This window comes from Homalodisca vitripennis, chromosome 2 (assembly GCF_021130785.1).
Source record: "Homalodisca vitripennis isolate AUS2020 chromosome 2, UT_GWSS_2.1, whole genome shotgun sequence".
In the NCBI taxonomy this organism is placed as follows: Eukaryota; Metazoa; Arthropoda; class Insecta; order Hemiptera; family Cicadellidae; genus Homalodisca; species Homalodisca vitripennis.
This window is the reverse complement of record NC_060208.1, coordinates 99,087,133-99,111,376: the sequence shown is the minus strand read 5'-3', so window position 1 is coordinate 99,111,376 and position 24,244 is coordinate 99,087,133. Positions and strand designations below refer to the sequence as shown.

Sequence of the window (24,244 nt, the reverse complement as noted above, 5' to 3'; positions counted from 1 at the left end):
AGAAACAGCGATTAATACAATGTTAAAAACTTTCCAATACGTCTTTAAAAATATTAGAAACAAACCAGTCTCAATAATATTACACTATTATAATAGAACCTAAATTAATATTGGGCATTCAAAAGTTAAACAATTATTTGAAAATTAAAAAATGAAAGAAATTATCGATTATTAGCAAACTTTAAAGAATGTAAAGTCTCACCATCAAGTTTGTTAAATATGAAAGCAAGCTCAGCAGGAATGTCCAGGTGGTTTACACCGGCCACGGCTCTTGAAGCTCGCTCTTGCTCCTCCTTCTGTGCTTTGATCTTTGCTCTCTCTCTAGCAAGCTCTGCTCTCTTCTTTAATTCCTCCTTCAAAGCGACACAAGCTCAATTAGTGAGATTATTGCAGAGGGTGTTGCAATAAATTATAACTTTAACAAATTGAACCCGGCACATGCAAAGGATTCATCAATGTAATGGCTTTTCAACAATTCATAAACTATGATGTTATATCCAAAAAATCCAACATACTACACAGAATACAGAAAAGGAGAACATTTCCATGAGGTTATGTGACTATTCATGCATCTATTTTTATTAGAACAATTATACTAAATATAAAAAATATGTTAAAAAGGGAAAGAATTATAAGATTGTGACACTATGTAAATCTTTTGATTCAAACTTATTTCCATGATACAATGAAAACATATAAAGCTAATGAGTCTTCTGAAAAAATGCCATTGTGAGAATGCAAAAATAAATGGAACCAATAGTTCTAATTTACTTTTCTTACTAATATGGAATATAGTATGAAGGTCTGACATATTCTTGAAACAGTGTGGCATATTCAACAGCGTGTGTTACTCTAACCTATACTCAGGGTCTAAGTTCAATGTAATAACTTCTTGGGAGTAAGGTTTATTACTACTATTAAACACTTGCCTTGAGTTGGGTGTAGCGTTTCCTCTGCCTCTTGCCTCGGAAGTGAGCTTGTGCCTTCACCACACCCCTCTTCACCTTGAGGAACTTCTTTCTCTCCTTCCACCCCCTAAATAAAACATTAGTTGAAATTGCAAGTTACCTAACATGAAAGCACAGATCAAATTAGGTGGATTCAATCATTTTTATTGCCTTTATGTGAATTGTGTGCTTTAACACTTTAGTATATAATAAAAAGAACAGCAAAACATAATAGGACAACTGATACCATATAGACTGACCAAGAGATAGCAAGTTATTTGCATAATCTATAGATAAATGGATATAGAGGTTTATAGTGATTGGAGGACTTCAACTTAGTAACTAGTTTCATTACTTTATGATAATATGTACATTTAAAAGGAAACTACATTAAAAAAGCAAATCGTCTAAGACTGGCACACAAAATAGTAAGAATCTTGAAAATCTTAACAAGGATAAGATTTCTAATTATTGACATCTTCCTGAAATATACAAAAATCAAACTCAATAAAAAAACTTCCATAACAGAACTTTCACTATTATATACCACTTGATAGAAATTTCACGATGAAAAGTTTACTGATACAGTCACAAATAACAAAATCAAATAACAAAATACTAGTACATGTTTGGAATGGATGTCTTTTTTTGGACCAAAGAGTAATAAACAGATGTTTAAAACTGATACTCTTCTTCAGGAAAAAATTCTGGATGCAGTGATCTAGCCAATCTTTTTTCTGAATGAAATTTCACACGATAAAAGTAGAAGACAAAAATCCTGTTATTTTTCAATCTGTCAGTGAGTAGGTGAGCAGAAACGGAAAACCAACGTTTTGTATTGCAACTTTATAATTTTGGTGTGAACTTATTACACATTATTATTTAATAAACAATACATCAAATTAACCTGTAAACCATCCCATTTATACAGGGAATATATAATAAGAATGTACTTTACTTCAATAATAAACATCCTACATAGAATTTCATGATGATGTGGACAACTAGCAGAACAGTGCCGACATTACAGAAATTTTAACAGCCAGATCCAGGGTTTAAAAGACAGTTTTATGTCCAATTGAGATATAAAACATAAAATCTTAGAAGCAAATCGTACCTCATGGCTGCCTGCAGTTTAATGGCACTGCGGCGTGCAGTCACGTAGTGTTTGCGAGCCAAGAAGCCTCTGACATTGCGCTGGAGTATAACAGCAGCTTTACGCAGTATTGTTGCACGCTCGTGTTCTAAAACGCGCTCCAGACTCTCACGCAGGAACACTTTGGTTGTGCCCAGCTGGAACTCTCCAGAATGGTCCTGTAGGATCAGGTTGCACAATTCTCTGTAACAGGACATTTTCCTCAATAAGAAATTTTGTTAAGGTAAAATTAAAACACTATCTGTGGATGAAGTATAGTATAACATTTCATTGTAATTTACATTGCCGGCAACAAACAGAAAAAGGGACAATACATTTTAATACAAATGAAAAAGAATTATTGAGTTGGTGACAGTACCCATAACACTAATCCTCTTAACTCACCAACTCCTGCACTCGGAAATGAAAACATTAGACTTTTTGTTACTTTATCTGTTACAATAACTGAAACTGTTAACTGACTCAGTAAGAATTTATGAACTTAATTCATAAAAATTATCAATTCATAGATTTCAAAGTAAACATCTAAGTTTAAGTTAGCACATTCTTTACTAAGTTGGACACCTCATTTCAAAATTGTTTTGAAAAACCGTATGAAAAAAATCAATGTTTGAGAAATTTCTTTGTAATTTTAACACATAAATATGTTTCTTTCGTTTAACACAAGTTAAAAAATGTAATATTGTTGAAATCTAATATAGTTTAATAATTTCATCCATTTCCTTGATGACTTTCACAAACAAGAAGTATAGTGAAAATTTTCAAAACAAAAAAAATTCAAACAAATATTTACTAGTCTTATGAAAAAACTCTTTGCTCAATTCAATTACACTTTGCAATAGGAAATCAATTACTCTAAAATTACTACATGAAATAAACTTTTATAACTGAGTTAAAAATATATTGTTGAATAATATATTTTACAGTATAGATAAGGTTCTGAATGGTTTAATATAAACCTAATTTTTGAAAATGGACAGAATAAATACCATTAGTTTAGTTTAGGATTTAATTTTAGCATGTTTAATAGCTTTTTACAAGATACCAATTCATAATAATTTGTAAAGCCTTACAAATCAATGTGCAACAAACTTTGAATTTGAATTTGGACTACGGTTAACTAAGATCAGACTTGGGAATAGAAGAATTAAGGTAATACAGTCACAAATTTCAAAAATATTTCTTCTTACTTGTGTAGCATGTTCTAAAATAAGTTATAAATATAAGCAAAGAACACCATGCCACTACCAACACAGCACATACCTTGAAGGAGTACCTCTTGGCGGTAGATTCCTCCTAGGCAGCAGGTAACGGTATCTGTCCGCAAACTCTTGGAAGCGTATCCGGACAGGATACCCAAGCTTTCGGATCCGGATAGTTTCCAGCATGCCAGAGTACCTCAGTTGCTCTAGTACAGTGGGCATATCGAACTTCATGGCTGCTTTGTCCATATTCGGCTTGATACACCTCACGAACCAAGGGTTGCACCTACAGAAAGAAACAGCAATATTCAATATGAATTCAGTCAATTTGATAATGTAATAATGTATCATAACAATTAAATTACAAACACTATTTACAATGTTTTGTTCAAATATATTGTTTGTATGGTTTTAAGATTAAAAGCATTTTGGAGTTATACTGTAGCTGTAGCTGTTCACATAACTATGAGATCACATTTGGTTTGTACACTATGATTTTGTTAGCTCATAATATATTTTGTACATTGTTTTACACACACGCACACACACACACACACACACACACACACACGCACGCACACGCACGCACACACGCACGGTTTTCTTGCTGTGACAAGACAGGGAGTGCTTCATATAGTTATTGTCTTCATATAGTTACACAAGAATATCAGAATGTGATTTTCTCATAATAGACAAATAGAAAAATTCTTTATTGACATATTCAGTTGAGAATAGTACATTGCATCATATAGTACATATCATGTATCTAATTAAATTAAGTTATATTTTAGGCAATATTTTAGGCTGAGTATAACACGGATTTAGGAAAAGTAAATCAACTATCACCGCCTCATTAAACTTTATTGAATTTATCATTAACTCAGTTAATAATGAAACAGTCATTGGAATATTCATGGACTTATCAAACACGTTTGACAATATAAACTATCAGATATTATTATCAATATTAAGTCAGTTGAGAATCAAAATAAATTCATTGAATTGGTTTAAATGACAACAATATGTGAAAATATCACAAACAAACAATTCGAATCACATTACAAAATTTAAATCTATGAGTGTCAAATTTTGGACCTCTCCTCTTCCATCACCAAAAACTAGTGAGTTTTTGCTTCATTACAAGGTTTCTAAGTTTTTGGAACTATAGCTACAGTCAATTCCATGTCCACTGTGCAGTACATAACCATGTACAGTGCTTGCATAACCATGTACATCACTTTTACTCGGATTTAAATAGCAGTATTTGACCTTCGGCTCTTTAAATGACAGATTTAAATGAAATTGCCAAATAATTTACAAAGCTTATTAGCTTCAAGGTTGAAACTTTATCAATTGGCTGTTTGTTATTTTCTTTTAAATGAACCAAGTAATATGTAATTTAAGTAATGATTTAATCTGTTTAAAAAGTATTTTTATTTGCAGAATAAAAATACAAATAGTGTCAACTAGGCTTGTAGTATCTGCAGAATATAAACTTATTTCTATAATTTGAGCTTTATCTCAACAAATTCACTAGTAGTTTGATAAATACATAGGATACATATTGCAGCTACAGTGACACTGACAGTCGGATAAAATATCATTCTGAATTATGTTTACTATGGTATGTGCTGAAAAAAGAGAAATATTAATTTAGTTACTGATTTGGCCGAGAGATTGCAACACTTTCCAATTACAACTGGATAAGGATTGAATTTTATAAATGCGCAATATAGACTAGTAGGCCACACGCAGTGACCTGTGAGCTGAACTGCAAAACAGCAAGGGCCACTAGGAGTGGCCCGCCAAGTTGAGGGACAGGACGTGAACATAATTCAATGACCTCACCGACCTGAGGCAGAGACCAGCCATGGACACTGTTGTGGTCAGGTGATATGAGAGTTAAATCATACGAATTTAACGCCGATCCCAAAGGGTTAATGCACATATCAATTTGTGTATTTTTGTTATCTGTAATACTTTTACCACAATAAAAAGACAATAAAAAATAAGTTTGTTGCAAAAGTATATAAAATAAAATATACAAACTGGGATGAATACTTATTTAAGTTAAGATTTTAAAAGTTAAATTGTTAATGGATTATGGATACTTCTTACTGCACAATAAATGCAAAATTGATTATAGGTCGATTGATCTTTTTAGACATATAAAATTGTGATAAAGTTATTTTGGAAGGAAACACTACTGTTAAGGAACTAATTAATAGAGGTTCACAAAACTTTCCAAGTAAGTCAGGTACAGTACAAAGGTTAAATTATTATTCTAATCTCATTTTACTGAAATGGTTATCAGCAGAGATACTTTTTGAATAGACCTAGTAAATGTATTCCGCATATGTAAAAAATTGAGGAGTAATAACATAGTCTACCAATGATGACAACAAAGAAGATAGAACACAGATAGAGCAAAAGAGTTAGAAGTAAAGCATGATATGAGCAACACTGACTTGGACATGGACTCCAGTAGCTGCTGTAGAGAATCATGGAACCGGGCGGCAACTGTTGGCGTTCTAGGCTTCATGGTGACGAATCTCCCGTTAGACTTGTTGAGCGTTTTGTTTGCTTCCTGAGAGCTTCTGACTGCCATGAACATCTTACTCAACATCTGCAAGAGAAATCTTATCACAATGGTGTGTTTCATAAAAATCTCAAAAAAGAATTATTGCTCATAAAAAATTATAAGACAAAAGCTTAAAAGCAAACTGATTGGGATCAACACGTTCTGAGAAACGATTTAAAAAGTTTATATACAATAATTTGCAAGTCAACATGTAAACAATCCATGTATTAATCTATATAAATTTATTGTAAATATATAATTAATGTAAATAATAAACTTTTTTGAGTGTTCAAACCGCCAGACGCCCAAGGTAATACCATTCTGAACAGTTCCTCTGCTAATTTTACTTAAAAAAAAAAAAACAAACAGATGTGTATACAATAAACACAGTCCGTCTTTTATGTCGGTCCCATAAACCTTACTTCTGCCATATGAAAATATTTAAACTGGTTTCTAAAATACATTATTGTACCCAGGAGTAAACTGACGGGGAGGGGGTTCGGTGATGAACAAGACCTGTCATTAAAAATAATCAATTGCCTAATAGCCTATTTTCCATGAAAAATAACATTTATTTTGGAACTTTGAGATCAATTATAATTAAATATATAAATTCTAACTTTATAACTATTTTAATTTACAAAATACACAGCACTGCACATATAATTCAATTTAGTTCAAAACACTAAATATTTTACCGTCATACAGCAACTAACGAAAGTAAGGTTAGGTCTTATTATTTCTTTTGGTTTCGACCTATACCCGGTATTTTCAGTATCTGAGTGAAAATGTACTTGTACTGATTGAAAATCATATGTTACAAAGTACTCTTAAAATGTTCTAGTTACTGTTACCACTACACGAGAGCGAGTACTTTGTACCAGGAATGGAGGTAAACATGTAAATTATTTGTATCATAAAAGTAACCTATACTGAGTACTTTCGGTTTCCTGTAACGTGTACTCTTGGGACAGACAATTAACCAGTACCAAGTATCTTTTGGAGTTTATTCTTATATGATCAGTTGCCAAGGTCTGAGCCGTTCTGAAATGTGTTAGGTGTGTCCACTACAAGACAACACTTCTCTGAGCAGTCTGATGATTTGCACATTGCCAATAAAGATTTGAAAACATATACTTAACAGACAATAGTAGTGGCTGATACTTTATAACATTATAAATAAAAATGAGTGGAGAAAACATTCCACAAAGAATGCAAGAGTGAACTTACAGGCAGTGAACTAGCTATGAGAAGTTCGACAACATCCGGCCGCAGAGTGTCTCGGTTCTTGTCCAGGAAACCGTCCACATTGTACCAGACTGGGCCGGCATAGTGCCGCACACCAAACTCAGGGCCGTTGAGCCGAGGCCGACTGTACAGTTCGTTGAGGGCATGGTTGTAGTGGCACTTCTCCAAGAAGGAGAGATCTGTTGCACGTGGGAAGTTAGATTCGTCATCTAATAGATGAAGAATGCCCACGGGCTTCTTCGAGAGCAGTTGGATCACTGGGAGGTTATCCTGGAATTACAAGTTTTTGTGTAAATTTAAGTCTACTTAATGTAGGCAATGAGTGACCTTTACTATTCTCAAAATAAGTCTACTTAAACTAAAGGTGGTTGTTACCAACTTATATATTTTAAAATTTTATGAAAGTTGTGTGTTTTATAAAACACATTTTTTGCAACAAATGCATTTAGATTATAAAATGTTTGCAAACAGTAAAAAGTTCATCAGTAAATTTACTTTTATAAAAGAAATTATTTATTAAATGTCATTTTCTAATCTTCTTCAGTTGAAAGCACTTAGAACACAATTAAAGTTCCTATTTTGATGTTGGAACCTTTCATTACAATAATTTCTACTGTTACTATATATATTAGGAAATTAACTAAAACAAAAAAAATCACATCATACAAAATAATATGGCAGTTTAAAAAACAAAAGATATTTGCAGGCAATAAACAAATAATTTCTGAGAACCATCATGAAATATGGGTTTGTTAATATAAAAAAATGTCTAAACAGATGCTGGTCACTGTGGATAAATACTTTTTGGTTACACTGCAAGTTTTTATAAAGATATACATCTGAGAATTCTCTTATTTAAACTTAAAAAATCCAATTTAATACAAGGATGTTTGACGCTTCATTAAATGAGTAGTGCTCTTGAAACTTACTGCATAAGTGATGTTCTGCCAGACGATCTTCTCTTTGGCGTACTCTTGTTGTTCTAACTTAAAGATGTGCTTGTTGAAGTAGAACTGGAGGTTCTCGTTGGCATAGTTGATACACAACTGCTCAAAACTATTCTCCTGCAAGAGATCCAACTATTATGTCTTGAACAGTCTATTTTATAGCAAGAAAAGATATTTAAATATATCTAAAATAGTTTTACTACTTTCATTCCCCACATTATACTTGTAGAAAAAAATCTTCTACACATTTTTTTATTTGCTTCATAATTCCTTAATGTGTTATTTTGTAAAAATCAATTATAAGTATAAACTGCTAATACAATTAAGGCTGATCATGTTGAATTTTGATTTGTTGTGTAAATTGCTTCAATACTATATTTAGTATTTTATTTTTTAGAATTTTCCTTTGCAAAACAATACTTTGTCTAACACAAATATAAAACATTATTATGTTATCTTTACAAAACAGCACAAATAAGTGGCTACCTTAAGAAAATGCATTTCAACACATTAACAAAATTATAATAACAATAATAAATTACATTTTGAGTAATCCGTATAGAAGAATTTGATTTAAAATTCGTTAAGATTTTATATATATTTGAATTAATACAGTAATTAAATATATGAGGGTTGTAGCATGGTGTAAAATCTTTCCAAATTACAGACACATAGAACGAACCTTGAAGTCTTCAAAGCCAAAAATGTCCAATATTGAAATGGCAGTGGTTCTCTTGGTCCCTTTGTAAACGATATGATTGATCCTTGCTACTAGCCAAGCAAATAACGAACTGTAGAGTGCTTTAGCGAATGCATCCCTGGCATCAAGAGCTTGATCAATAGTGAGTGCAGTGAACAGACGCTCATTACGGGCTTCCTGGAAACAAACAGAACGTAAACTGATTTTTTTAAAGTTATCAATATCTCTATAATTTATATACTATTTGTATTATAATAATCATTTTTTATGGAGATACTTAAGGTCCTATTAAAGTGATTTTTTGACTCACTCATGATTTTGGTATGGAATGATATATTTACAAAAAGCCTTTAAAATGTGCCACTGACATAATAATATGTTACAATGTATTTATCCTGTTCTATTCTGATGTTTGACACAAGATTATGTAATAACAAGTTCTACAACCAGCAAGCATCAGGTATATAGTCCTGACACTGCCCAATAGATATAAAAAATGTGATGATTCTGGCAAACGGTTTATATTCCCTTAACCTGCAGTAATAGATGTGTACCTTTTTACCAAGTTGAAAATTAATTTGAAAGAACAAGTGTGCTTACTTAGATGTGGTGGAAATACAACTGAAGGAGCTTCAAAAAATGTATTTCAGGAGTGTTTTGAATAGTTATATGATAGGTGGATAGTGTATGAATGCAGGAGGAATAATTATTACAGCACACATTATTATTAAAACTGTAATTAACTACTTCTGCAAACTTTTTTGACTATTCTCCGTAACTTATTTAAAAATAAACATAAATTGATATTATTACTTCAAAACTGATGTTTCATTTGTGTACTACATTGTGTTGAAATATTAGCTTATGTTATTTTTAAAGCACGTTATTAAAACATAATTGAATTAGAAATGAACTGAAACTAGAAAAAGTTATCGGTTTAGAGCCAACACAAAAGACTTTGTCACAGTGCTACAGGTTACAAGCCATACCCTCTTCAGATGAAAGAAAGCAGCATAAATGTATAATTCATAAATATGACTTATGTGACTTCCAATTTTAAAAACAGCTTTATATTTATTTGTAAAATATTTTGTAACCTACTATTTACACAGGCAATAAAAATGTGTAAAACTGAAATTATATTAACAGAAGATAACTTAGGGCATGCATCTCAGAACCTCGTGTACAAAATTACATTGTCAAAATCTTGAGTTTCTTCTAATAACCCTTTCAGTCCCCATGCAAAAATATTCTCTATCAAAAAACTTTCATTTGAAATATATGTACACCCATATCCTAAAGTTCAACAGGTAAAACAGGGTACTTTGCAGTACTTTACAGACAAATTAGAAATCAAATCAGAGTAATGGTAAGCAGAGTAATGGTAGAAGTTACCGTAGTTTTGGTGGTGAGAGCTTGCTTTATGCCATCCACACTGAGCTGAAGCAGATGTCCAGTCCAGCGTATCTCTGCATCCGACCCAATCTCCACTCCCTCTTGTCCATGCTTCAGCTGCTTCCGGTGGAAGTATACATTTCCGAGATGTAGCACTGAGATAAAACAAATATGTGACATGTATAAGAGTGTGCTAAACATAAACAATTAACATTCAAAAATGAATTTCAAAAAATAGTTGAGTAATCAAGAGTGATAAGTTGCATAGTCATACAAATTTTAACTTTTGAATTCCACAAGTTATATTATGGCAGTTCTAGTGATTCTTAAATACCAATGTAAGTTGAACAATGGCATTGTAATGGTTAAAATATTTAGCCACTAAATATATTTTCTAATTTTTGTTGTTGTTAAGTTTAATACTCTTCTTGCTTCCAACAGTTTTTAAATTCCAGGTAAACCTGCACGTAACAAAATGTATTATTTTTAGCATGAAATGAATAAATTTTAGCTCTAAGATGGGTTTAATTATTCAAGTGAAATGTTCCCAAATCATCTATAATGTGTTAAAAACGTGTCATAGTAAAACTAATCAATTTATTTAAATAAACATTAGGTTATTTGGTTTAGACTACCCACAAAAGTAAAAATAAAAGATTTGAAGTACGCTACTGTCAGTAGCCTGTGGATTTTGAATATGTCCATTTACTATTGGCCATCAGTTACATGTCATTACAAGAAGACCTATCATGACCAGTAGTTTTTTGTTTACTTTATAAAGATTAGTGTTAGTTTTATTAAGTGCATGATTGAAAAAACTTGGAGCTCATACATGTGTTGTGTTTCCTGTCTAAATCAAATGTTTTGGTATGATTTGTCTATTCAACCTTAATTGTATTTATGTGTTAAGTTAGTTATTCACTAAAGTAAGAGATCAGATTTCAAATCTCCAAACATAGTGTTACTGATTTTTGGTATCACTGAATGATGAAAAATAATTGTCTAGAAGTCAGTACAAGCCTTGCGTTTACACATGTCATTTATGTACCAGCCCTGACTGATGAGATTGGAGGCCTGTGTGAACACAGTTGCAGGCACTCCAGGCATTCGCAGCTTGGGCCAAGGCCTGTCACTGGTTAAAAAGTCACATCTCATTTCCAATAATATATTCTATTCTCATTTAATTACGTAATTCATTGCTTTATCCCATTAGCTGAATTGCCCTTAGTTACTACAAGCAATCTAGGAGAACGTGAGGGAATTTCAAAACCCTTTTTCTCCTCCGCTATGCACCCTGGATTGCCGTACCATGCAGTAGCTTCCTAGTTTCTGCACGTCAGTTTAAGAGTGGAGTTTGACCTTGGTGCATTGTGCGCAGTTCCTCCTAACGTTAGAAGAAGCAATCGGTTACTGGCCAAACATGTTTTAAAATCTTCATCTCAACGTTTTAATCAAGATTTGGAATTACTAGTGGAAGAAACATTGCAAGAAGACTTGAAGAAAGCGTAGAAGATAACGACTATGATCCTGATTTTGAATATGAGAGTGAACATAAAACAGATTCAGGATATCACTGATATCAGTGATTCAGAAGATAGTGTTACAAATAATATTGAACAATGTAGACAAGATTTAAATTTAGAAAGCAACGATTTTGAATACCCTACAAACCATAATGAAAACAATGAAAATTATTATTGAACATGAGGAAGGGGGTGTGAAATGACCATGTCACAAACAATGAAGAGGAAGATGATCAAACAACAAGTTATGCATCAGAACGAGGTTTTCTTAAGTTAGGATTAGGGGAGAAGGAACTTACTATTATGGAACACAACTAATAGTGAAGAAAAGGGTACCTGCTTTCCGATGGAAGAAAGAAATGCCTAATAAAAATATAAAATTTCAGTCTGAAACACTCCCCATGAACCGAGGAGTGCCACAAGGATCGGTCCTTGGGCAAGTTCTTTTCCTCTTGCTTACAAACGATTTACCTAAGTGCATGGACAGGTTCTGCCAAACAGTAATGTATGCAGATGATACTGTACTTACACTAGCTAACACACATAAAGAGACCACCTTAAAGAAGAAACACACATGGCTTTCAACTTAGTTAAACAGTACTGCAATTCAAACAACCTTGTTCTAAATGAAAATAAAACAGTACAAATGACATACAGCACAAGAGGAAGGGAAATTGATGGCCTACCCACTGTAAAAGTGGATAAAAACACAAAATACCTTGGTATTACCCTTGACATGAACCTTAAATGGGATGCCCACATTGACATTTTATGTAAAAAACTTGCATCAGGCATTTATGTCATAAAAAGAATTTAAAAAAATATCTGGAACACCTGCAGCAAAAACTGCTTATTTTTCACTCTTCGAGGCCCACATAAGATATGGCATTGCAGCATGGGGTGGAACAAGTAATCAAAACATGGATAGAGTATTTCTGCAGCAGAAAAAGGCAAATGAGGAGTCTGGCAGGCATAGGATACAGAGACAGTTGTCGACATGTCTTTCAAGAACAAAAAATACTCACAATACCAGCACTGTATATTGGTGAGGTGATTCTACTGGTGGTATCGTCAAACAAACCAAAAACTTGGAGACTATCACCAGTATAACACCAGAAATGCCTCAAACTTCTCACTCCCGTCAACCCACCTCAGTCTATCAGAGAAGAAAGCCAACTTACAAAGGAGCAGTCTACTTCAACAAGCTACCTGATCACCTTAAGCAAGTTACTGGAAGAGGCTTCAAAAAACAACTCCGAAAATGGCTTGAAGACCACCCGTTTTATTCAGAAAAGGAATTTGTGTGGAATGGAGAAATTAAACTGGACAGTGTCTTAAGCACATACTCTTCTTTATAGTCTAGTCTTTAAAAACATAACTTTAGTAATATGCTTTTACTTTTTGACGCCAACACCATTCTCTATGATTGTGTGAATAAAGAACTTTTTGATTTGATTTGATTTGATATGAAAAACCAAAGCTGTAAATTTAATTACACATATACCTGGTTTGAAGGCATGGCTACAAATGTAGGAACAAATCCAACTGCAGAATCCGTTTGGAGTCTATTATTTTCTTAAAATGTTTTTGTTGAAATGGTAAAATATAGGCTAACAGGAAATTAACACAGTAAAAAAACTTAATACAGTAAAACATCATAAGTTTATGGCATTGATGTAATAGAACTCAAGACTTTTATTGTATTACTGATTTACACTGTTATTTTTAAGTCAGGGAAAGATTCAGTGTTGAACATCTTTTTTACAGATGGTACAGGCAGATAAATATATTTTGTATCGTCATGAGCAAGGACAGCTTTTATCTTTGTTTGCAGTACTAAGATTTGATGATTCCACAGACAGGAAAAAAATAGAAAAAACAAATCCAAGAAGCAGCAATTTCTAAGATGTTCTACAAATCTATTCAGAACTCCAACTGCTACTACTCAATAGCTGTATTGATAAAATGCTGGTTGCGTTTAAAGGCAATTCCTATTAGAATGTATATGCCTAATAAGCTGACAAAAATATATACTAAAAAAATTAACTACGTAAAATAAAAACTTATATTTCTGTTTAATACAAATTTAAATGTATAAAATAGACCAAAATTGTGTTATGTTAAAACAATCTGAATATTTCTCTTCTTTTATTATAAAGGACTGAGTAATTTTATAATAAAACCTTCTTTTTCACTATTGCTCCATGAAACTTGATAGGTTTGCTAATATCATGCATAGAAGTTCTAGGTCACACATAAAACTAATGCTTGAGGTAAAAGAGCTAATGATACAGCATTACATTTAATTAGTTTTACTGTGACAAGTTTTTAAACACAAAGTAGAAAAATTTTTTTAAGTTGCTAAATTTGAAATACACCTCTTAACTATGATAGTTTAGTGAATATGTTATTGCAAGAATTTAACAAACACCTTAGCGTAAGGTGAGGTACTTAAAAATGAATACAAGTTGACACTTTTAGGTTCATTTAGATCCTAAAAATCTTTTGGGATTTGTAGTCAGTTTTTGAGTAAAAGAAATACTAAATAAAGAGAATCTGACAAAACAAAAACAAAATGTACTTTGTAACCAAACACCCCTTGAAACATTCCTCACTCTACTACAAAATTATGTTTTATTACTGCTCCACTCCTATCACATATCACTATCAAGTTCCTCTTTGTGACCAACCTGAGGCCAATATCCTGAAGATTGTGTCCTGTTCGTCAGAGGTGAAACCTAGGACTTGCATGGCACTCAGCAGTGACTGGAAGTCCTCTGTGTCATACTTGCCATCAATGTCACAAACTCCCTCCCTGTACATGAAATTAAATGTAAAACATCTTCATTTTGCATTACATGAAAATCCTATCTTCCACATACTGTAATGTAATCAAAGTTTTGTCTGTTGGCAGTAAAGGGAATGGGAATAGATTATAAACAGAGTACTTCTGATCCTTTCAGTTACAGCTTGCTGGGTATAAAGAAAGTATAAACTTCCTGGTCATTATTTGACAACATTATATCATTGTGTAATTACTCTTAATATACTCTGCTAATACTGTTCAAGCAAATACTCCGAACAATTTGTATATACAGATTAGACCACTACCTGTATATCTATGTATGTAGGTTACTATAACTTTACTTTTACTTTCATTGCTAAAACGAGCTGGCAAAATAAATCGTAGCTGTTGACAAAGTTTTGGAGATGGAGAGGGAGAGTGGCCAGCATTGTTTACCAAATAATACTCAAACGCAAACTACTTTACCTGCTGCCAATTTCCTCCATTTCTTCTTAACTCAAGATGAGCACAATTGTATTGCTTAATATTGTACTCTCAAAGGCAAACCTACTGAAATATAATTAAACTAAGTTGCAAAACTGCTATTGGTGCCTGCTGAAATCACCTTATTTGTGGAAAATATTAATAATGTACCAATAATTCAGTGAGTTGAAGTGAAAACTACAACAAATCTCAATAATGATATGTAAATATTAATTTAATACGTTTTAATATTGCATGTAGATTCTTTTCGTCCTTACTGACAAGAATCTACAATTGGTGGGGTAAAACTTACTTCATGAAAATTGAATTAAATTAAATCAACTAATTTTATTTATCTCAGTGTAAGTATAGTACATTTCTTATATGCATTATATTAATTTCAAAACCATAGATAATATAGATATTACAGTTCAACTTCATTAGTTCAGAGTTTTATATCAAAATTTTGGACTGTATGATTTTTTTCCCCAGTCCTTGACATTCCTACAAAATAACAGTAACTGCGTAATTAAAAATTTTTAACTCATCTCCTGAACTGAGAATTATCAAAGTTCCACTGCATATGAGTCATCTAAAACCATTTTACAGTTAAAACATCTAAACTGGACTAAGTTATTACAATGAACTTCTGTTGGAATGGTTAAGCGGTGTGTTACTGATGCCATAGAGATGCCAAGATTCTGGCACAGGCAGATCTTTCCCTAAACTAGCAGACCTGTAATTGGTTAATTCTGTTGGAACAGACAAAGGAAAAAATTAAAAACTTTGTAGGTTTATTAATTAAATACTTAATTAAATATTTTAAATTTAACCAAATAATCCCACCTTTATATCATATGTACATTTTTTTTTTACCATACAATAATAACACAGTTTTAGGTTTGAGTGCACTAAATTTTAACTAAATAATAATCAATATTTTAACTCTAACATGTGTTTTTATTTCATAATAATACCTCTGGTAACTATAATCAATATTTAACTGTGTATTACTGAGTATTGATTACTACAGTTTATGACTGTTATCAAATTGAATAATGTTACTACAAACAGATCAAAGAGAAATAGCCAACACAGAGAGCTTGTAGATATCTGAGCTATGACATATTTATAAATGTAATTGACCAAATTTCAAGTTTGTGTTTTTTTCCTATTTTAAATTATATGGTATATAATACAAAAACAAATCAAATTTATGTATTATATTTGTTCAAAACAGAATATTATTGTATTGCATTTGTAGAATGTATTACCGGTATGTTATGTTTGTAAGAAGGATAGAACTAATATAAGTAAAAGTGATGTTTCAGTTAATTTGTATTTTAGATTTTTAGTTTAGACTATTGCATAATTCATGGTAAACAACTTAAATTAATGGCATTTTTAAAAATTAAAAGGTTTGAAATTTTTTTTTAATAAATTACAAACAAAATGATTTAAATTATAGTTTAAATTATTTAAGATGGATTAATACAGAATAGTACTAGTACATTTCATTTACTAATCTCAAAAGTGACCTATGATGGGGCGAGATTATATTTACATGTGAGGCAAAGCCAAGTGTGGAAAATTCTGACGAGCCTAAAACAATTACTGGACTTCAATTGTTTATACAAGAAAAGATATTTTTAGATTTTTAGTTAAAAATTGTTTACATAGGGATAGTTTGGGAGAGCGAAAATCAATACAATTTTATTCTATAATTTTATTTTGTTTGTTTCTTCTCATGTTTTAAACTGTTCTCAATTTTTGTTTTTCAGTAATAGTTGTAACATTAATTTCTAATTGTTTGTAAATTGGTGGAGTACCATTGGTAAATAAATAAAATTTATTTAGTCAAAATATTTTATAATTTGAATTTTTTACTCCTACATTGAGGTTTGATTTAGAGAGTACTGATAAATAGTTCAAAACAAAATTTAGATGAGGACCACTTTTCTTTTAATTAGTAAATAATAATAAATCGTATATAATAAATAGAATATTCAGTGTAGTAACAATTTTCAGCTAAAGAGTTTAATATTACGGACCTGATTAAGATAGAAGTATTTGTCAGCAGCAAGCAGCCCATTACTTCAATTTAGTCTCTTCTGAAAGTCCAGCCAAGAGCTCGTAAAAGACGTGGTAGTTCCGTTCATCAGGAGCTTGTGTGACAATACGTGACTTCTCCAGCAGGTACTCTCCGTGACCTTTGCACCCAATATGACTCCCCTAGAAGAGACATATTATTTTAAGATAATACACATGTACATTCACTAACAGACAGCACTTATATAAGCCCTAGTCCAGTCAGTTTAACAGACCACAATTAAAAGCAAGAATTGTTGACCACTGGTCACAAAGTAGAAACCAAAAGCATCACTTCTTTCCATGTTGTCAATGTTGAAATTAATTTCTTGGTAAACTTGAAACAAATATCAAATTATTCTGTAAAGAAGTATCAAATTTCAAATACAAGGATATCAATTTTTTTCCAAAGCTGATATTTAATAACAGAGTTCACAATGCACTCATTGTTCCACATAAACATTATACTGTAACAACAAACATTGAGGTAAATCTAGTCCTCTACCACAGAATGTATTTAAAATTGACTGTGAGTTTGCAGAAACTAATGCATTATTCAAGTAAAACAGATTTGGAACATTATAAACATTTCATTAAATTTCCACTCTTGAAAATGAAAAATATGTTTGTTTCCGCAATCCATCATCTTAAAAAAATATATTATTAAAAATAAATAATGTCATTAAAGAATATTAACACATAGAACTAACTTTTAAATAAATTAGTGCACAATGTGATTATAACAACTCAGTTAATGAATAAGGAAAAAATACAAACATAATTTAAATAAATAAATAAACTAGTTACGAGGGTAATTCGGAAAGTAAGGTCCGTTTTTTTATTTAAAAAAAACCACAACAGATTTTTTCAAAAAATTTGTTTTATTTGATTCCTGACATCAATCACTATTTTTCTACATAATTTCCACTTTTGTTCAAACACTTGTCATAACGATCTACAAGTTTTTGAATCCCGGTGTCATAGAAGTCGGCCGCCTGCGACGATAACCAGTCTTGTTAACCACTTTAAACCGGTGACGTCGAGTGACGCCACTCCATTGACTGGCGTTTTGTTTCTGGGGTTATGTGGGAAACCCATGTCTGTCACCCGTCACAATGTGGTCTAAAAGGTTATCACCTTCCTGATGATATTGGATCAAAAATTCAAGAGCAATACCCATTCTTCTTTTTTTTGTGTTCCTCAGTAAGCAGCCTGGGAACCCCACATGAGCAAAATTTGCAAAAATCCATAATTTCAGAAACAAGTTTTAAACAATGTGCTCACGTTTGGAAATTCTATTGCTAATGAAGAAACAGTGAATCGCCGATCTTCACGAATGTTTTCATCAATGGCTTTTCACCAAATCTTCGGTGATCACTGACGGCCGACCAGATCGTGGTTCGTCATGGACATTTTCCCGTCCATCTTTAAAAGCTCTCACCCACTTCCGCACTTTGCTGTCACTCATTGCATTTGGGACCGTACACTTCATTTATCTGTCGATTGAATATCCGCTGCTGAAACGTTCTTTGCTGTCAAAAAACCGTTTATCACAGACCGTATTTCACAGTCGGCGGGACGTTCAATAGTTTTAAAAAAAAACATTTTAAAAAGCCACAGAAAAACAGCAGACTACAACGATTTCACTGCAAATGGCGTCGTTCTGCGCGCAATGCATGCCGGGAGTCAGGGGCGCATGCGCATTTCGCTGCTCGCTTACTGTTAGTCTGGTTAAACGCGAATCGGACCTTACTTTCCGAATTACCCTCGTATTTATCAGAGAAAAACTGTTACTGTATTAAGGATTTACGGCTACATGAGACTATGATGAACTTTTAGACTTTAAAATTTGAATTATATATTCTATACTACTACAAAAATCTTTATACATATTATTGATGGGCTATACAAATCTATTATGTTAGTTATAACCTACCATAATAGACATACACTAAACAATTAATAATGTAATTATACAGTGCAAGTCCTCTTATTTAAGTGTCACCTCTCCTGGAGTATTTTGTTTTATTTCTAGTGTAGTTTATTGTACCATTTTAAATATTCTATGCACAATAGGTAATAATAGTAAAAAATTACTTAGTGGACAATACATACAAAATTAGAAAAAATCTCTAAATATAATTTGTTGGAAAAAATATATATAAAAACACTATAAAAAACCTGTGTCTGGAAAAAAAAAACAGAAAACACTTCAGTACCATAACATATTTTGAAGAGTACAAAAGAAAACCGTTAAGGGGTTAAAAATGAAGAAAGTACTTGTTATATTGTTGGAATAAATCTTTCATTCTTTCATTTATTTTGTTTGTTTTATGTTATCACAGAAATAAATATTTTTTTCTTAAAAATTATTAATTCACAAATTATTGAATCAAACATGTTATTTTAAATATAAATACATTGTTGATTTAGATTTAAAGTAGTTCATGATTATTTCTTTAACAAATATTAATAATGATCACATCCAATTTAGCTCCATAATTTAATGATTTAGTAATTTATGGACTTTCTCATGTGTATGCTTCAGACCTGTTTGCTCTTGTAATGAAAGGCTTTCATGAAAATTTGTAACTACCTATGTAAAAGACCTAGGAGAGGGTCTTTAGCGATTGGAAAAATGTTAAATAAAACTAATTTAGTCATCCAACCCATAGTCATCCAAATATTCTGTCCTGCTAAAATTCTTTCATTTTAGAAAAATTAGGTGATACATTTGATTTGTTATATAAAGTTTAGGTTAAGTAACTTTGGTTGCCATTCCAGTGATGTAACTAAAACTTTGGGAGAGGAGGAATCATATATCATGGAAGAGCATACAACAAGGGGAGGGGTGGAATAAATTTTAAATATAAACAAATTCCTAGTTCAAAGTAAAATATTTAACTGCTGTGTTTCAAACAAGTTGGATTGGTGTTATACATATAATTTCTAAATTTTGGGAGTTATCTATACCCCTTATCCCCTCTTTAGTCCAGTATATCACTCAATTCAGAAGGTGAGATAGAAGCACCCAAATTCTTCAAGGGCCAACAACAAAGACTTACTCCTTAAAGTGGACCTCCAAGAACTTTCCAAAACGTGATGAGTTGTCGTTGCGGACTGTCTTAGCATTCCCAAAACTCTCTAGAAGTGGTGATGCCTCCAAGATTTGCTCGGTGATGAGGTTGGATGGTGACTTGTTGACTGCAGCGAGGTACTGCATCACGAGTTTAGTGCTTTCAGTCTTCCCCGAGCCAGACTCTCCTGAGATCACCACCACCTGGGAGCTCCGTGGGAGCGCAGCGTATGCGGCAGACCCAACAGCGAATAAATGGCTATATAAAACAGATGTTTGTACTAATTATTCTATTTCAGTCTTATCAGATTACTCCTTGCCAGTCATTAGAGAAATGAATAAAGAAAAATGTAATAGGTAACAAAATATACTATAAATGACAGTTTTAACTAAGATAATCAAAATAGCAAACAAAGCTAGACAAAAACCTATTGGAGAATGTTCTTTTATCGAATAAAATATGTCTAGTACCACAGAGAAATACATATCTATATCTCTGTGCTAGTCGCCACCTGTTACCACTGAGTCATCGACTTGGTATAACGGGAAACTATTCTCTCTATATATATATCTGATTTTTCTATAGTGGAACTCACAATTACAATAATACAAATTTTCCTGAAAGTGATATTTTTAAATATTCTATAATCTTTAAACAAAAATAAATTAAGGAAGTTTAATTTGAATCATATGTTGCTTCAACCATATTGCAAATGGTTTTGCAATGGGATAATTGATTGTTTAAGATACTTATATTTCACAACACCAATCATAGGAAAAATATTAGATAGTTCATTATGTTAAACATTACACATTTTATAAATGATCAACTTTGAAAATCATTGTATTCCAAGAAAGCATTAGCATACTATAAAGGACAGTGTAGCAGATTGGAAATGCTTATGAGTATTTTTTATAATACAACTTCTCTATGTTCTTGTAGTGTTTGTAATTCATGAGTAAGCTAATCATTAGTCATTATTGCACTTACGGAGGTAGTGTTCCTAAAATTTGTCCTTCATACTTCTTCACGATGTCCAGCCCGTACATATCGTACATTTTGTACGGGTTCACAGCCACCAGTATACTCCCGACATACGTCTGTAACACAAATTTGTAAGTAATGGTTTAAAGGTTCATAAATTAGAAAAATGTGCATTATATGTTCAGTTCTAAATGGTTCAATTCCTATTTTAAAAGATAAATTCACCAAATGTATCTTAAATATCACCACATACTTACAAAAATTGATTTGCAAAATCAGAAAATCACAAGGGTCTATACTTGAACAAACTCTTATTTCATTATTTATTGATGTTACTGCATATACAGTAAATTAATAATCTGAATTATCCCTTCTACTGCAGTAACTTCACTAATAATGTCTAACAAATCAAATTCTTTACAAATTGTCATTCATAAACATTAACATTCTGATAAAATTTCCAGAATTAATAGGAATAATAGTTTCTTATAAATATCTCAAAAACTCTGTTTAACAAATATTTTAATTTCAAAAATACATCCCAAATTTAAAAATTTGTAATGAAACTGGCAGTTACATAGCTAATCACATGCAATTTCCTGCTAGCAACTTGGACATCATTATGATGTCTTTTTTAAAAGACAACATAAACACTTCCAATATACGTAATGGTCATTAGGGAACATTCCCTACTGATCCAAATTTGAATAATTTGACTTTAGTTTTAATGAGTAGTATTTTGAGGCCCTAAAGTAAGAGAGTGAAATAGTTTTATAAATATAATATCAATAGAATTTCTCAGCAATATTATGTGATATTTGATACAATACTTTCAATGATTTAAGTAATACTTGAAATATTTTAGGCCAGTGTAGAGGAATAATAATGTCGAAGTCCATAGTACTTTTACTGAAACTACTTATAATGGAGCCCAAAAATGATTTAAAAATGGAAATAGACACTTTTCAGGAAGAAAATTTTATGGTTAGAAGGATCAGAAGTTAATTAAAGTTGTGTCTGACTCTTATGTAAGGTTTTGCATGTGGTGGAGCATTTCTGGTTCAAATTAATTATATTTCTGTGATCACCGTTGAGTTTGCATTGTTTTCTCCCATTTAAGAAGATATAGTTCAGTTTGTCTTTTTGCCCTGATCAAGAATATACATATACATAGGCTTAAAAGCATCGGTCGAAAACCATCTACTTCCAGTACTTGTAATCTACTTCAATATAAGGGATAAAGTGAATAACCTAATTCCTGGTTGTGCTTTACTCTTCTAAAGAAAAGCATTAGTGCTAAATTATTCCACTATGCGTCAAACAGTTTTCCAAGATAATGTACGGATACGGATACACGCATACACACATGCAAGCACATACACACACACACACACACACACACACACACACACACACACACACACACACACACACACACACACACACACACACACAAAATGGTCAAATAAAACTAATTTTGACTATCCCAAATAAATTGAATGAATTCATCATTGCTGCTATCTATAGTAAAAGTTAGATAATACTCCTGTCAAAATTATTTGCAGTTCATTACAACATATTTGTTCATGAAAATATAACATTCAGGAATAAATAATTCACAATAAGTAATATTTTGGAATAAGAATATATCTATGGTCTATTTTCATATCTAAGCAATATTCATGCCAAATTTTGTGTAAATATTTACACTAGATTGTTGTGACTGAATATCAAACATCCAAACACACAAATACTCAAACTTCCAAATATACAAATATCCAAACAATATTCTTCACAAATTTTCCATGTATAATATTAATAGGATTAATTATGATTGTATTATAAAACAGTACAGCCTGCACTGCAATATACATGTTCTGCAACTTACAATAATTAATCAATACTCATCTTAAATTTGATATGTGAGGTTTATTTATTGAAAATAGGTACTTTCATTCTTTTGTCATGAAAAAGTGTTATGACAATTTTAGAGTGTTATTAATACCATAATACAAGTTCAATGCCAATTAGGCAATAGGAACTCATTTGAAGGTTAACAGCTTTCTGTTACATAATACTATCTTTAAGATTAGTATTTACATTCACATATAATCACATACACTCACATATTTACATCAAGAGTTAAATTACTAAAATCATAATAAATACTATACAAAAAAGTTCAATATCCTCCATAAGTATTTGCATATTAAAACAACAATTAATTACTGTTTGAAAAATGTATCTATATTTTATGACTACACAAGCGAAAGTAAATATTATAATGTTTTAATTAAAAATAACACCACAGTTAAGTGAAAACTGTGTAAAGTCTGTACGAAATAGTAGTTCACATCACTAGGTGCAAAATGGTTGTTTTTCGTGCACAATCACGCTTTTATAAAAGAGGTGAAGCTGAGCTCAGGAATACTATGTCAAGTTTACGTAGACAAACCATCTCTTATTTATTTGTTCTGAAGCAGTAACAAATTTTGAGATTTGGACACTGAAAAAATTGTGCGCAAGCTGATTTTAGGTCCCTGTTATATGGTAACAATTATTTCATACACAAACTTAAGTAGGTACCAAAACCATCTGTTATCTGTATGGTTCGACAAAATGGATTTTTTACACAAGAATGATATTTTGATAAAAGATTAGATAAAATAATATAAAGACTAAATTTCAAGACATTTAAATTTAAAGTAAGGACATTTATTATCAAATGATCTTTAAATTCAGTTACAGATAAATAAATGTATAAAATGAGTACGAAGGAAGCACATAACACGACAATGAAAGCTAAAAGTTTGCCATGGATTTATTATTGGTGTAAGTTTGGTATACTATTTTAAAAGTTTCTGGAATGTTAACTAGAATGTAAATAAATTATTATTATTTTTTGCTAATCCCATAATAGTATTTAAATTTGTTATTTACAAATTATCTATGTCTAATGAAGATTTTAACTTTGAAGCTGATACTGTTTGCATTTTCAGTAATCTGTAAATGTTAAAAAAATTAAATAATCCATTGAAACAGCTTTTGTGCTTTTAAGGCACTGCAACAGCAATATTATAAACTACACTAGAATGTTTATTATAAATAAAAAAAGTTATATACTGTTG

At 31.6% G+C, this 24,244-nt stretch overlaps 1 protein-coding gene across 1 annotated transcript in view; it reads right to left on the bottom strand.

The window, feature by feature from the left end:
* The window catches only part of LOC124354416 (unconventional myosin-XV-like), a 204,000-nt gene that overhangs the window by 66,830 nt on the left and 112,926 nt on the right, over positions 1-24,244 (bottom strand). The window contains 15 exon segments of the mRNA XM_046804850.1: positions 203-353; positions 930-1,035; positions 2,065-2,286; positions 3,367-3,591; positions 5,774-5,931; positions 7,117-7,404; positions 8,064-8,198; positions 8,764-8,958; positions 10,177-10,331; positions 14,390-14,510; positions 17,019-17,060; positions 17,062-17,169; positions 17,172-17,199; positions 20,121-20,390; positions 21,123-21,232. Of these exon segments, the coding sequence (XP_046660806.1) occupies positions 203-353; positions 930-1,035; positions 2,065-2,286; positions 3,367-3,591; positions 5,774-5,931; positions 7,117-7,404; positions 8,064-8,198; positions 8,764-8,958; positions 10,177-10,331; positions 14,390-14,510; positions 17,019-17,060; positions 17,062-17,169; positions 17,172-17,199; positions 20,121-20,390; positions 21,123-21,232 (2,314 nt within the window).